Here is a 16,337-nt window from a genome sequence, read left to right on the forward strand (position 1 = left end):
CAGTTCTGAATCATTTTCGCCGGACAAGACCGTTTCAAGTTCTCCCGAAAGCGAGTAGTCAAATTAAGGTACATACTATCAATTAGAATCTGATACATTTTTGTGATCCAACATCGATGGGACGATTTCGCTTCGACATTTTCGGTGGACCAGGGATCCTTCCAACGACGACCACCGTACGAGCAGCGGATAAGCTTACTTCGCATCTTAGGTTTCGTCCACCACGTAATCTACATCTTGATTCTTGATTGGTAGCATTCGCGGCTGCTGGTCCGAGAAACTCTTTCCTGACTCGGTTTTTCGTATATCGCATGTGACGTCTTGCTCTCCGCCGTAGACACTTGTCCGATCTACATATGTTTAACCATTTGCGCGAGACAAGCGCGGCTCTCTGCAGAGTTGGGGGATCCAATTTTCGAAGTATCAAGTGCGAAATCTCCAGTGGTAGTTCGGAAATGATATCTACCTTGCTTGGCACGAACAGACCAACGTCGCGTAATAGAGATCTAAACAACTCCATGTTGCTTCTACTGTTGCGCGAGCACGACTGACGGCCTGACTGAGAATTGAGGTATATATATGTGCTGCTCGTCACGGTGGACTGCATGTTCCGCTTCCGGGTGAGAGTGCCGTTCAGTCAGAATCGATCGCGTGTGCATGTATCTTCATACATGTATATATATGTCGGAGATGAAAGGACACCGGAGTCTTTGGATAGCCCCGCAAAATTGTAATCTAAGGTCTACTCTAGCGGTAACTAAACAATTGTAGTTATTCAATCCAACTGTAATAGTTCGAGATTAGTGATAGTGAACTTTGGCTCGAGGTGACAGTCTGTCGCCCAACGTAGCCGCGGTCAAGGGATAAAAGCTTTGTCTAACAAAGGCATGGAGTAATTCTATAGCTCCCCTTAAAAAGTTGTACCACCCGACAGTGAACATTCCAACGGTCTCCGTCCCGTAGCTCACCACACGCAGGCCCTATTCTTCGAGTAAGATGATTGCCAGATGTCGATGCGTCTCCGCAATACATGTTCAGCTAGCCCGAGGGCCCGTTATAAATCTAAAGATTCAGCTAGCTAAAGTCCTTCAAATAGACAAACAGTTTTTGTCCCAACTACGTTGAAATAGGGGAGATCTGTTATCAACGAGCGGCGTCTCTACCACTAGCAGCCTTCCCTCGAGGGCGGCTAGCATCTTTTTCTAACAACCGATATGGAGATTGACCAATTAGCAGCAACGCCAATTTCCCTTACTTTCTAAACGAAAGCTTTTCTCGACGAATCCGATGATCTCGTGTCCTTAGACACACCCCATTATAGTTTTCCTCTGTGGTATCATCGGGACGGGAGATTCATTCTCTCTCGCGATCCCGTCGACTAAAGAGTAACGTCTTTACACTCAGAAACTATTTTCACGTTTTACCAACAAAGAGTCAGACTTAGATTCTGCGAGAACGTCCATCTATCATCCCGTTGGCCGCGGATTCGTTATCGAACCTGAGAACATTGTCACTAGTGTCGCGAGCGCCTAACCGCCGTGGTAAATTGTCGAATCTGTGTTATCCATACTTGTGTCAATAAATCTTACCTTTGTTACACCGCAACGATGGCTACTTTCAATGAAGACTCATCAAACACCAACAACCCTTCCTCAACGTCAACCCGACATATATATATCTCATGAATTCGTGCTCGTTCGCGATTGTACTGTCCGGGTAGAATGCTTTCAAGTGGAAACTTGAATACCATATGTCTAAGAACATTGCTGTATCTGTCCTGTGCGTTCATGTATGGTACACATTGCCTTCGCGCAATAAAGTCACCAGGCAAGTATCCTCACCAGGTGGAACGTTCAAATCGTTAGCAGGTCGGTTGGAACATATACACTTAGACATTATCGTGATGCAATACTCGCTAGGCACCGATATTGTCTAACGTGCATCGAACGTTTTTCGCGTTGTCCTGATGCCGTTCCCATTGCCGATATGGAAGACCCCACCGTGGCCTCGGCCCTCCTTTCGACTTGGATTTTTCGTTACGGCGGTCCCTTGAAAATAACAACTAATCAAGGACGACAATTCGAATCGTGTTTGTTTGAAGAGTTATGCCGTGTGCTCGGCATCACGCACTTACGCAGGTCGTCCTATCATCCCGCCTCTTGTGGGATGGTAGAGCGCTTACATAGACAACATAAAGCGGCGATCAAGTGGTACGACACGTGCAAATCGTACTATTGGGCATTCGAACCGTGATAAAGGAGGACCTAGACGCAACGGCAGCTGAAATGATCTACGGCACCGGCATACGATTGCCGCCGGAGTTCTTTTTGCAAACCAATCAGCGAGCCAATCCGGAATTCGCGAACCTGCTTAAAGAACGGATGGGGAAGGTCAGACCACAGCACATTACACGACCTGGCGGAAGAAAGATATTCGTTTTCCGCGATTTGGATCCTTCGCCGTACGTATTTTGATGACTTGTCCCGATTACAATCCCTTCGCGGCCGCCTTAAGAACGGGCCGTTTAAAGTAACGCAAAGAGGCGAAAAGAAGTACACAATCGAAGTCAACAATCGCGACGTAACGATTTTCCGTAGACAGGCTAAAGCCAGCCTTTGTAGTACCGGAGGACCTCGAAGAGGAATCGACCAAAACCCTTAACGTGCTTATTCCTGTAGAACACACGAACGAAAACATTAGCAATAGGTTCGTTACGCGGTCTCGTCGAAGAGTCCGTCTTTCCGATTGACTACAGGTAAGTTTCGGTTATGCATCGTTAATTATCGGACGCGGGGTATACTACGAAAATATTAAAAACAGCGACGGTCGATGTAAACACGTGATGAACATATCACATTAAAAACGTATTCACTGCTTTTGGGGGGGGGGGGTAATATAGCGGCACATGAGTCAGAGGACAATTCAAATCGTGTTGTTGTTTTGCCTCGGAGTATCGAGATCGTAAGGATACAAGTAATGTAGGAACAAATATACTCCGGGCAAAACAACGTCGCCGCTACGGCGAACAAAGACGAATTTGCATCATCCGACTTCACCCCCGACCAGTATAAACAAACCGACGCAACCGAAAGAGTACAGTATGTTCGAGAATCTACGACTATCAACGAGCGATCTACCGAGTTACGTGACAATCATTTATCGAGTTTTCATCCGCAATTTTATTTTGCGATTTATACTTTGTATCAAGGACTCAGCGATTATAGGCCGTACTTTAATTTATTATTTTAAATAAAGTTTTAAGTACAGTCAAATCTCGCGTTATTCGTATCATCGAGTTTGATTTTCTTCAAGAAAGTAGTAATTACTGGAAAATGTTGAGATTTCTTATTCGAATCTTTCGAAGAAATTAGACGAAGCTGATCCATAAAAAGAAAACTGCACAGATTTAACAAAGGAAGAAAAGCGACTACAGTCGCGTAACATAGATTCTAGCAGTCTACCGGCAGCAATCCGATGAGCTAATCGGGCCTGGTGATCTAGTGGTCGAGTAATGGTACCAAGGAGAAAGTAGTTGAGAATAGTTGGAAAGATACAGTTATACTGCCACGTCCCGCGCTGCGCACGCGCCGTAACGTAGACTGAAACTACCAATTGCGCGAGTGAGCGTTCCAATTTGAAATTTAAATAAACCTTAACAATTTGTATAGAAACCAAATTCGAGCCTCACAACCCCCACGGAATAACCCGTCACATGACGACCCCTCCACGGTAGACCTAAATACAAATAAGCGTAGCGACATAGAAGAGGGAGAAATAATTCCTTAGTTCGTAGTAGTTAATTCCTCAGTTCTGTGTGATTAGTTCCTCAGTTCTTGGTGATTAATTCCTTGGTTCTTGCCGATCAGTTCCCCAATTCTTGGCAAGTTACTGTTACTGTGAAGCTGCATGCCATTTCTAGACGAGTGTGTCGCAGAAACTGATCAGCAATCGAAAATATATCAACCGCATTCCTCCAACTGGAACAAAGCCTTTCTTAATACAATAACTGATCTGTCTTGGAGACCCCTATAACAAATTATTAACGTATGTATGGGCCCTTTCAAAAGTAAAAAAAGCGGACAAACAAAATAGTTGAAGGCGTTGACGGACATGAAGAGTATAATGCGCTTCGAATTGCCAACGTACCTCTAATTGCGATGAATTGAATATTTTAGCCTAAATATGAATCCTGCATATACATTGGATTTGAATCTGACCAGAGTTGATATAGCGTAAACTGGCCAACGAGCTCAGTAATTGGTAGAAAATGTGCAGTACAACACACATCGAAGTGTCGATATATCTGGAATAGAAACTGTCAGACGCTCAATTGAATATTTAAGACAGAATCTGCAAAACAGCAATAACGCGGTATTTGACAGGGTCCAGAGTGGACATAGCCCAAACCGATCGATATGCGCAGTAGTTGGCAGCAAATGTGGAGTATAATCCGCATCGTATGGTCGACATACCAGTAATAATAGCGGAGATACGTTTAATTGAGTACTTAAGGCTAAATATGTTAAACTGCAATTACGATGGATTTGACAGGATGCAGAGTTGACATTGCGTAATCCGGTTGATGTGCGCTGTATTTGGCAGCAAATGTGGAGTATAACGCGCATCGAATTGTCGACATATGTCCAATATATATGGTGATCTGTTCAATTGAATATTTCCGGCAGAATCTCCTAAACGGTAATTACGCTGCATTTGACCTCGACCCTACTTGATATAATGTAAACAGAAGCGGATGCGCTATATTTGGCAGCAAGTGTTGAGTATAACTCGCATAGTATTGTTAAGATATCTCGTATAGAAACTGAAATACGTTCAATTGAATAATTCCGGCACCATCTGCAAAACTGCAACAACGCTTTCTTTAACAGGTTCCAGACTTGGCATAGCGCGGAGAGGGTGTGGTAACTGTGTAGTGGAGCAGACACGGAGAGGACGGAGCCGCGAGCTTACCCGAAATCTCCGGAAAACTGGAGAATTCAGGTAAGGAAAGTAACCAGAGTGAAGGACTAGCGCCCGTGAATGCAAAGCGGGTGTAAGAACCCACGAAATCTGGTGTAGAAGGGCGCTAAAGGCGGAGGTAAACCGAGTGCGAGGTTATGACGAAGGGGTAGCCATATTGGGACGCGTGACAACTGCGCCTCCACACGAGCTACCCGAGGAACCACACAGACGCAGCCATATTGACACGTGCGTCAAAGCGCGCCGCGCGGGCCATTTGAAAACGGCAGCGTCTAATGGAGCAGCAAGTGCGAAGGAAGCGGCCATATTTGCGCCCAATGGCGAAAAAAGACGCAACGGTGGCGAAAGATAAGGAGGTAGGGGAAACCGTCGGAGGAAGGGGCGAAGCGGAGCTGGTTGCTGAGCCGTCACATGTCAGCACCAGGAGCATGACGAGGGCGGCCCTGACAAAAGAGGGGCCCTCCCACTCCACACTGGACACGGAGAACCCGCAGTCCAAAGAAACGACAGAGGAAGAGGACCTAGCCCAAGAGATGAGAACCGCTATTATGGCAGACATAGGAGCGGAACTGATCCGTCGGGCCGCAGAGATGACCAAGGTTGTCGAGACATCTCGCAATCTTAAGAGTACGCAGGAGGAAACGTTGAAGGAAGTGGCGAGGTCTATCACCGCGGGCACAACGGAGCTGCTGAGGAGAATAGACCCCGCCATCGTCGCCCTCGCTATAGCGCAAAGACGCATAACGACATTAGAGGCGGAGAACGAGGCGCTCAAAAAAGAGCTGGCCATGCGTCCCCCCGCAGAGAAGAGCAGCGACAAGGCGCGTCTCGCCGCAATCGAACATGAGCTAGATAAGACCCTCGCTGCACCGGCTAGAGGAACGCCTCCAGAACATGGAAAGGATGGAAGAAAAGGAGGTCGCGCCGGACGAGAGCACAAGAAGGGCTAAGAGCGGAGCCCCAAACGCTCCATCGACCAAGGGAGGAAAAGCGGCTGCCACGGAATGGCAGACCGCCGGAAAGCAAAAAAGAAGAAGAATATCAGAAAGAAGAAGGGGGCAGAGAAGAAACACTCGGCCAAACCAACCTCCGGGACGATCACCCTGACAGACAAATCGGGACAATCCTGCGCGGAGATTCTGGCTGCGGCCAGGAACAGCGTCTCCCTGGCTGAGGTCGGCATCAGCACGATGAGGATGCGAAAGACCATCACTGGAGGCGTCATTCTGGAGGTCCCCGAGGATCAGGAGAGAAAGAAGGCCGCAGCGCTCGCAGCATGCCTAACGCGGGCTCTGGATCCGAACAAGGTCCGCGTGGTGACACCCTTCCGAGCCGCCGAAGCAGGGGAGTCAATGATAGACGTATCAGCCACCAAGGAGGAAATCCGGAACCCCCTGACGAAGGAGAGCGGCTGCAAGCCGGAGGACGTCCGACTGGGAGAAATCCGCCCCGCCCGAAACGGTCTTGGATCTGTGTGGATACGAGGCCCGGCCGGTGCAGTGAGGAAACTGGCCCAGGCTGGCAAGGTGGCCATAGGGTGTTCAACGGCGAGGGTCGAAGCCATCGCGCGAAAACCTCTACAGTGCTACAGGTGCCTGGAGATCGGGCACGTAAGGAAGTCCTGCACCGCCAAGGAAGACAAGGGGCACCTATGCTTCAGATACGGCAAACCAGGGCACCAAGCGAAAGCATGCACTGTCGCGAGCCCGAAATGCCTATCCTGCGAGGCGCTTGGAGCACCATCCGGGCAGAGGATGGGTGGACCGGCCTGCCCCCCCCCCCCCCCCGAAGAAAGGAACCCAGATCCGCACGCAGGCTGTGTTACCCAATAACTGAAAAATCCCAAAGTCAACGTCGCCTGTCTACTGTTTATGGCCTGACTTCGTCGCAGTCTTTTGTCTACGCTCTGTCGATGGCTTCAGTGCTTGAGAAAACTAAAAAGACCAGATGTAGAGTTTTCTTAGAAGTGGTAAGCACTTCAACACCCTCCCTAAAACTCTACATCCCTACGAACAATTATCTCAAATTTACAAATTATCTCTTAATATTTTTCTCACTCTTGTCGTAAATAACTGAAACTTAATTTGTCAATGCCTTCTCAAGTACATTTGCCAGCCGCCTTTCTCTTTTCCATACAAATTAATTTATTACAAAAAAAACTAGAAGACTAAACAGATCATGTGGAGTTTTTCCTTTTTTTTTTTTTTTTTTGAGAAGTAATAATCACTTCGACACCCTGCCTAAAAACTCTACATGTTTACAAACAACTACCTCTTAATATCCTTTTTACTTTTCAAGCCTAACTTTTTTCTTAAATATTCAAATCTCGGTTTTGGCAACGCCTTTGTACATATATCTGCCAGTTGCTCTTCGCTTGTTACATAAGTTACATCAATTTCGCCTCTATTGTATAAATCTCTCAAGAAATGATATCTTACGTCAATATGCTTACTTCTTTGATGGAATTCTGGATTCTTAATTAATTTCACGGCACTAGTATTGTCCACACATAGCATATACTTAAGGATCTCTATTTTACATTCAAGAAATATTTCCTTTGGCCACATAATTTCTTTCGCTCCTGAGCTGCACTGACATATTCAGCTTCGGTCGTAGATAGAGCTATACATTGTTGTCGCTTACATTGCCATGTGATGGCCGCATTCGCATACTTACATACAACGCCTGATGTCGATTTTCTTGTTTCTTCGTCGCCTGCATAGTCAGCATCGCTAAAGGTTTCGAGACTGCCTGCTTTTATATATAAGAGTCCCATGTCTGCGGTCCCTTTTATGTAGCGCAAAATTCGTTTGACTAATTTCCACTGATACTGGTTTGGATTCTCTAAATGTCTCGCCGCTATATTTATTGCAAAACTAATATCTGGGCTACTTACAGTTTGTAAAAACATTAAGTTCCCTCTGTATGGCGCGCTACAATCATTATCGCCTATGTTACTTTCGCTCCAATTAGTCTCGATAGGTGTAGAAACACTGTTTGCCTCATTCGTATTAAATTTTTCCAATATGTTTTCCACATACCTACTCTGATAAATGAATATTGAACCATCTTCTAATCTATAAATTTCAAGTCCAAGAAAACTCTTTACTTCTTTCGAACTCGTAATTTTGAATTCTTTATTTAAATCATCGAATAATTTATCAATTAGAGATTCGTCTGAAGTTGCTACCAGTCCATCATCTACGTATATGGTCATTAACATTAATTTGTCGTCTTCTGTATAAATATAAAAACAAGGATCTGCGTTACTCTGATAAAATTTTAAGTTCGAGATAAATTTTGTGAAACGTTCCGTCCAACATCTTGGAGACTGCTTTAAGCCATATAGGCTTTTTAGCAATTTACAAACGCGACTTGTACCATCATCACAACCTTTAGGTTGTTTCATATAAATATCTTCTTTCAGACTTCCATATAAAAATGCGGTTTAAATGCCGAACTGTCCGAGGTGTAAATTATTTTTGGCTGCAATACTGAGCATTAATCTAATTGTGTCAAACCGAGCAACGGGCCTATATGTTTCCTTATAATCTATGCCTTCTTTCTGTGAATACCCTTTTATTACTAGTCGCGCTTTGTATCGTTCCGAGTTGTCCGGATTTAGCTTTATCGTTAAGACCCACCTATTGCTAAGTACCTTCTGATCTTTAGGTTTTTCTACAAGAATCCACGTCTTATTTTCATGGTGCGATTTCATTTCATCATTCATAGTCGTTTTCCATAACTCTTTCCTTTCAGATCTCATCGCTTCGTTAAAATCCACCGGTAATTTTTCCGCTACGTACGTTACTGGGTCCCCATAAAAATCGGTTCGTTTGATCTTATCTCTATCTCTCAATTGTCTCACATTGTCGCTAGTTCCATGCGGTTGTTTTTCATGTTCACTCTCTGCACTTTCATACGTACATGCTCTATCGCTCTGCGCACTCACATCTTCGCGCTCGACAATTTTCGGTAAACTTAATTTTACGAATTTCGCATTTTCTAGTTCGGGCTTGAATATTACGTCACGGCTTAATATTACATTTTTTACTGTTGGCACGTACAATCGATACCCTTGTCCGTCATCTACATAACCTACCAAATATCCCTTGTTAGCCTTTTTGTCTAGTTTTGTTCTCTTCTCCGCAGGTATGTGTGCAAAGCACTCAGTACCGAAAACCCTAAACTTTTCTAAATTCGGCGGTTTCCCGTACCACAGTTCATATGGTGTTTTCTTGTCTTGTCTTGTCGGCCCCGTCTTATTTATGACATGTACTGCTGTGTTCATGGCTTCGGCCCATAAAAACAGCGGTAGATTTGGTTTCGGATATAGCATCGACCGACCTGCCTCTACTATTGTTCTATTTTCCCTTTCTGCGACACCATTCTGTTCAGGAGTGTATGGGACGTTAATTGTGTGCCTAATTCCCTGACTTCTTAAAAATTCTTTGACTTTTTTATTTTTGAATTCTTTCCCTCCATCACTATGAATTTCGTTAATTTTATCATTAAACTGATTCTCAACTTCTAGGCAAAGAATTTTTAATTTTTCAATTACTTCTGACTTAAGTCGTAAGAAGTACATCTTTGTGAATTTTGAAAAATCGTCGTTAAATGTCAGAAAATACAGTTTCTTGCCTAATGACTCGACTTCCATAGGTCCACATACATCCGCATAAATAATTTCGCGAGGTTTAGTCGCCCGATTGATTTTCTCCTGAAAACTCGATCTATGATGTTTCCCGTACGCGCAACGTTCACAGAAAAAGTTACTATTCTCTACCACTTTCATATTTGAATTCTTTAAGAACTCTTTAACATGCCTGATATTTTGATGACATAGCCGTTCGTGCCATAACTGTAACGTGTCCGCGTTTGACTCCGCTCTATTGCTAAAATTACAAACTGACGGTATGATAACTCGCGTATCTACTTTATACAAATTTCCAATAACTGAACCTCTTGCTATTATTTTCCGATTTTGTAAAAATACACAATTGGTCCCTTCCTTTGAAATACAGAAATCTACGCCCCTTCTTGCGACAGATCTAATCGAAAATAAATTTGTTTTCATACCTGGTACGTACAGAACATCGTTCATTGTACATGTTACCCATTTGCCGTCCACAAAAGTCTCTACTTTAATTTTTCCTTTGTCGCACGCATCCATGAATGTACCATCGTCGATCTCTATCATCGTATTATCGAATTCTTCGAAGACGCTAAACCATTCCCGTCGTTCTGTCATGTGATCCATAGCTCCTGAATCGATTATCCAAACATCAGCTTGTATCGCTGAGGTATTTCCTAATAGACCAATTCCGCTGTGATCCCGATTTTGATTTCTAGGTTCCTGGTTGTCTCTTCTGTCACTTTTAAAACAATTTTTACTTGTGTGGCCTTTCCTTTTGCATATAAAGCATCTAAAGCAATCCTTCTTTAGATGGCCAACTTTTCCACAATTGAAGCAGCTTGGTCCTTGTTTCTCGTATTCACGTTTACTTGACTGCTTCTGCTGTTCCCTTTTATAATTATTATTTTTTGTTACCAGTACCACCGATGTTTCCTGGTCGTCTTTCTTCCAACTGATTTCTTCCGTCATCAGCCTGGTACTAAGCCTGTCTAAGGTCTTCTTTTCTTCTTCCACGGAATCCCACGCACTGTGAAAATGATCAAATTTGTATGGTAACACCGATAAAATGCGCGTTATCAGCATTTTCTCGCCAATTTCACTTCCAAGGGCTTTCATCTTTGCCGCTATGAGTTCCAACTTTGATAGGTTGTACGAGACATTTTCAGATTCTTCCCATTTAAGATCGAAGAACTGCTCCTGGACCATATTTAAATTCTCATCCGACTTCATGTCATATACTGTATTCAACTTTTTCCACATTTCGTGTGCTGTTGTGCAACATAAAACAAGATTCAACGGTTTCCTTCCTACTGAAGTCACGATTAATTTTCGCGCTAATCGATCTGCTTTCAAAAATCTTTCACGAGCGATTTCTTTCTCCGCGCTGTTACCTGGATGACACAGATTACCTTCACACACATTGATCAGGTCGTCATCTTCGCCCAAAAGTGTACGCATAACAAAACGCCACTGGAGCCAATTTTCGTCACCGCGTAACATCTCGATCTTCGCATTTGCTGATTCCATTTTAGCACTATCCCTTATTTTACTATGCACAACACTTTAACAATTTTTTCACTTCACGTTGCTACCTTGCAATTTACAGCCCTGGGCCCATAACCTGTTGAGGTTATTCGATGTGTAAACAGAGAAAACACGTGGATAAGTTGTAAGGCAGAAAATATATTTAAATAGAAGTGTAATAAGTAAGAATACAATTTGAGCTGGTCCAGAACCGCACGCAAGCTGTGTTACCCAATAACTGAAAAACCCCGAAGTCAACGTCGCCTGTCTACTGTTTATGGCCTGACTTCGTCGCAGTCTTTTATCTACGCGCTGTCGATGGCTTCAGTGCTTGAGTAAAACTAAAAAGACCGGATGTAGAGTTTTCTTAGAAGTGGTAACCACTTCAACAGCGAACCTAAGCCCGCAGACAAAGAAGCTGGCACGGAGGAAGCCAGAGAAGCGACGACGCTAGGGGGTCGAAAATACGCATCCTCCAGACGAACCTAGGAAGATCAAGGCGAGCGCAAGACCTGCTCTACCAAACCATTCGGGAGAGCACGGTCGCCCTAGCGGTGGTGGCGGAACCATACAGAGTCCCGGATGCTTCGGAATGGGCCGGAGATACGGAGGGAATCGTTGTCGTCACCTGGACATCAACGCCCGGGGCATTCGCCCGCGGAGCCCTGCTGGAACGCGGCAACGGATACGTAGCGATCGAGTGGGCAGGGATGGTGGTGGTGGGTGTGTACGTGTCACCCAACAGCGGAAGGGCAACATTCGAGGAATTCCTGGACGGAGTCGGCGACTGCGTCAGGCGACGACTCCCCCGGCAAGTGCTCGTCCTGGGAGACATCAACGCGCACTCCATGGTATGGGGGAACGCCAGGACCAACGCGCGCGGCTGCACGCTGTCAAACTGGGCCGCGGGACTTGGACTCCTGTTGGTGAACAGGTGCTCGAGCAGTACCTGCGTGGCGTGGAGAGGGAGCTCCATCGTCGACATCACATGGGCCTCCCCCGATGCATTCAGGCGGATCTCAGGCTAGAGAGTAGCCGAAGGGGTCGAGACACTTTCGGACCGCCTCTACATATTCATGGAGGTGGACACACCTGGACCCCGAACGTGGACTACAGGCGATGGTCGCGGTTCGTCTAGGAAAGGACACGCGCGCCCACTGCCAAGATGGAAGGTTAAGGAGATGAACGGGGATCTACTCCGGGCGGCTGCCATAACAACAGCTTGGAGCTGGGAAGCCCCGACGGCGACGACCGAGACAGACGTGGAAGAGGAGGCCGAGAACCTACGCCGAGCCTTGACAGCAATCTGCGACGCATCCATGTCACGTGCCATACCAGGCACGGTGCGAAGCAGGGCAGTCTACTGGTGGAACCCTCACATCGCGGAGCTGAGTACGAGCTGGTGTCCGGGCCCGAAGACAGTACCTAAGGGCCGCCGTTGGCGACGACGCGACGAAGAAGGAGTCTCCTCGCGCTACCGGGCGTACCGCGTACTACGGCGCTCGCTGCAAAAGGAAATTAAAAACGCGAAGGACCGTGCCTGGTTCGAACTGATCGGAACAGTCGAGGCCGACCCATGGGGAAGGCCGTATAGGACGGTGACGCGGAAACTGCGCGCGAAGGGCCCCCTGGCAACGACGGAAATGGAACCTGCCCTGCTGCTGCGGATCATCGCGACACTGTTCCCCTCGTAAGAAGACAGGGCGACAGAACGGCCGCGGGAACCGACACGGACGTTGGAATGGAGGGATGACTGGGAAGTCACAGAGGAAGAGATATGGGAGGCGAGCAGAAGAATGGTCTCCCGCAACGTGATGCCGGGCCCAGACGGATTCTCGGGTCGGATCTGGGGGGAAGTGATGGGAGTCATGGAACCCAGACATCGGCGCTTCTATACAAGATGCCTGAAAGAGGGAGCCTACCCCCGGGCATGGCAGACGGCGAGGCTGGCCTTGCTCGGTAAAGAGGGTCGACCGACGACCTCGCCGTCAGCATACCGGCCGATATGCCTGCTAGACGAGGTCGGCAAACTGCTCGAGAGGGTAGTTGCCACTTGCTTGGAGCGACACATAGCGGGCCAGGTGCCAGGTTGGCACGAAAGCCAGTACGGCTTCCGGAAGGGACGCTCGACGATCGACGCGGTAAGACGCGTGCGGACACTGGCAGAGGACAGAGTTTCCCGGAACGACGTGGCGCTGGCGTTTTCCCTAGACATCGTCAACGCGTTTAACTCCATGCCGTGGGACAGGATACCGACGGCCTTGGAGCACTTCGAGGTTCTCAGCTACCTCGTCCGGCTGATCCGATCCTACATCGGCGACAGGTGGATTTGCTACAGCAACAAGGAGGGAGAGGAAAGGCGTCCTGTTGAGCGCGGAGTCCCGCAGGGCTCGGTACTGGGACCGATCCTATGGAACATTACGCACGATGAGGTACTGCGATGCCCGCTGCCCCCAGACGCGGCCATGTAGTGCAACGCGGACGACACCCTGGTCCTGGTCGGGGGTCGTGGCTGGCACGGGACACTGCGCATCGGCGAAATCGCAAGGGCCTCCGCAATCCGTGCCGTGCGCGGATTGGGCCTGAGGGTCTCCCCTGCGAAGTCGCAGGCCATCTGGTTCTATGACAAGAAGCGGCAAGGGACCCCACCGCCCGGCCTATGCATAAACATGGCAGACGAAACCGTCCAGGTGGGACCGCAGATGAAATATCTGGGTCTCGTCATCGACAGCCAGTGGACGTTCGAGCCACACTTCGATTGCCTGATTCCGAAAGTGTCGGTGGCTGCTAATGCCTTGTGCGGCCTGCTACCGTACATCGGCGGAGGAGGAGACGCGGTGCGCCGATTTTCAGAGGGCGTCATTCTGTCCCGAGCGATGTACCCCGGTATGGGCAGACGACCTGTTGGCGAGCCGCCGCAGCATCCTGCTCCTGAGGAGGCTACACGAGGTAACCGCCATCAGAATCATTAGGGGATACTGGACGGTGTCTCACGCGTCGGCGACCGCCATAACCGCCCCCCCCCGTGGAAGCTCCGTGCGCTAGCGCTCAAAAAGTGATACACCCACCGGAGAGTATGGCATCCGGGAGAAGATCCGACCGAGCAGACTGCTCCGAACGACATAGGAACCGCTGAGGATGACACGTGGGACCGGTTGCGATCCCAGCTGATCAAAGAGGGAGGTGTATATCTGGGCGCGGAGGCGGTCTTCTCAAACTGGGAGGCATGGAGGAGCCGCCACGGCCTCCCGCTCACATTCAGAATGACCCAGATACTCACCGGACACGGCATGTTCTGCGAGTTTCTGAAGAGAATCGGACGGGAGACGACAGACATCTGCCACCACTGCGGAGAGGACAGGGACATGGCGCAGCACACCCTGGGATTCTGTCCGGCGTGGGAGCTGCCCCGATACTCCCTGCGGCACGCCACAGGAGGAACATTGACCCCCACTCCTGTGATTATAGAGGCGATGCTGAGGGGGCCACAGACATAGACGATTTCCTCGTAGCTTCCGAGAATGACGAACAACATCGCGAAAACTTGCAGGTCCTGTTTCAGCGCCTCAACGACTACGGGGTCGTTATTAATTCCGCGAAGTGCGAATTCGGCGTCCGCGAAATTCAATTCCTCGCTTATACTGTAACCGCCGAAGGGATAAAGCCGCTGGCTGAACGCGTGGGCGCTATCGCTAAAGTACCGCAACCCGCAACCGTTAAAGATCTTCGAAAATACCTCGGTATGATTAATTACAGTCGTTTCATACCGACGGCCGCGCACACTCTCCGACCACTCAACGACTTATGGAAAGGCACAACCAAGCGCAACGCGTCTATTGAGTAGTCCGAGCATGCGAAAAAAAGCTTCCGCGAGTCGAAACGCGTTTTGGTCGACGCGACAATGTTAGCGCACCCGATCCCCTGCGCGCCCGTTAGCCTCGCGGTCGACGCATCCGATTACGCTATTGGTGCGGTATTTCAGCAACGCGTCAACGATTCGCGGCAACCACTAGGCTTTATGACAAAACTGATATCCCCCGCGCAACGAAAATACAGAGCGTATGATTGCGAATTGCTGGCGATGTACTACGCGGTTAAACGCTTCCGACATGCCGTCGAAGATAGGGAGTTCGCGATCTATACAGATCACAAACCTCTAATTTATGCGTTCAAGCAGAACCTCGACAAGTGTTCGCCAACTTTCCAACGGCTCCGTGATACAAAGCGCTACGCCGCCTAAGCGTAACACGACGCACTCAATCCGTCATCGATATCTCCACGCACCTTCCGCCGAATTTCTCGGAAGAGCATACACTCGCCAGCCGCGGCGGCACTTCTAATGAACGCACTCTAGTGGGAATATCGATGGCGAACGAAGGGAAGAATTAGTTCGATCGAAAAAATAAGGACATTCGACCACGAGCCGCGAAGCGCAAAAGACGAAAGTAAACGAGTCCGCTATTATCGAGGAATCGCCAGAACGTCGCTATTGTTGATCGTCGTTAAGTATCAACTGTTGTTAACTGTTAATTGTTATTCGTTGTTACCAAGTTTAATAAACGTTATTGGTTAAACATAACCGAGTGCATTTCAGTACCTATTACACCATTCCACCTCATATTTTTCGTGCACAATACAATTTTTGGGTTTAAGCCGCTGGGGAGCGAAGCTTTTTTATGAATTTTTTTTATTTTTTTCTGTCCTGAAAACTTGGTCGCAAAACAGGACGCTTCGGTAGTCTGCTTTTTGGGTGCTGTGTAACTTTGGGGAGGGGTGGGATGGGAGGGAGGGGGCGGGGGAGGGGGAATAATGAATAATATGTATCTGTCGGAGATGAAAGAACACCGGAACCTTTGGATAGCCCCGCAACATTGTAATCTAAAGTCTACTGTAGTCGTAACTAAACAATTACATTCCAACAAGCCACACGCAGACCCTATTCTTCGAGTAAGATGATTGCCAGATGTCGATGCGTCTCCGCAGTACATGTTCGGCTAGCCCGAGGGCCCGTTATAAATCTTAAGGTTTAGTTAACTGAAGTCCTTCAAACAGACAAACAGTCTCAGTCCCAACTACGGGAAGGTAGGGGAGACATATTTTTCAACGAGCGGCGTCTCCCATTAGCAACTTTCCCTCGAGGGCGGCTAGCATCTTTTTCTAACCACCGATATGGAGATTGACCAATTAGCAGCAACGC

The 16,337-nt window shown here is 47.8% G+C and overlaps 3 protein-coding genes across 3 annotated transcripts; 2 read left to right on the plus strand and 1 right to left on the minus strand.

Moving 5' to 3' along the window:
* The first annotated feature begins 5,984 nt into the window (after window positions 1-5,984).
* LOC117238934 lies at window positions 5,985-6,812 on the plus strand. Its single transcript, XM_033504137.1, has one exon. The coding sequence runs from the start codon at window positions 5,985-5,987 to the stop codon at window positions 6,810-6,812; it is 828 nt and encodes a 275-aa protein (XP_033360028.1).
* A 2,974-nt stretch (window positions 6,813-9,786) lies between these two features.
* Window positions 9,787-11,143, minus strand: LOC117238935. The gene is made up of 4 exons (XM_033504138.1): window positions 11,008-11,143; window positions 10,532-10,923; window positions 10,060-10,336; window positions 9,787-9,875 (listed from the first exon to the last, which is right to left on the minus strand). Exons 1-4 carry the CDS (start codon window positions 11,141-11,143, stop codon window positions 9,787-9,789), a joined length of 894 nt encoding a protein of 297 aa, XP_033360029.1.
* A 2,666-nt stretch (window positions 11,144-13,809) lies between these two features.
* Window positions 13,810-14,637, plus strand: LOC117238936. Its single transcript, XM_033504140.1, has 2 exons — window positions 13,810-14,089; window positions 14,216-14,637. Exons 1-2 carry the CDS (start codon window positions 13,810-13,812, stop codon window positions 14,635-14,637), a joined length of 702 nt encoding a protein of 233 aa, XP_033360031.1.
* Window positions 14,638-16,337: the final 1,700 nt, after the last annotated feature.

Source organism: Bombus vosnesenskii, unplaced genomic scaffold (assembly GCF_011952255.1).
Source record: "Bombus vosnesenskii isolate JDL3184/JDL3185 unplaced genomic scaffold, Bvos_JDL3184-5_v1.1 scf7180000013773, whole genome shotgun sequence".
In the NCBI taxonomy this organism is placed as follows: domain Eukaryota; kingdom Metazoa; phylum Arthropoda; class Insecta; order Hymenoptera; family Apidae; genus Bombus; species Bombus vosnesenskii.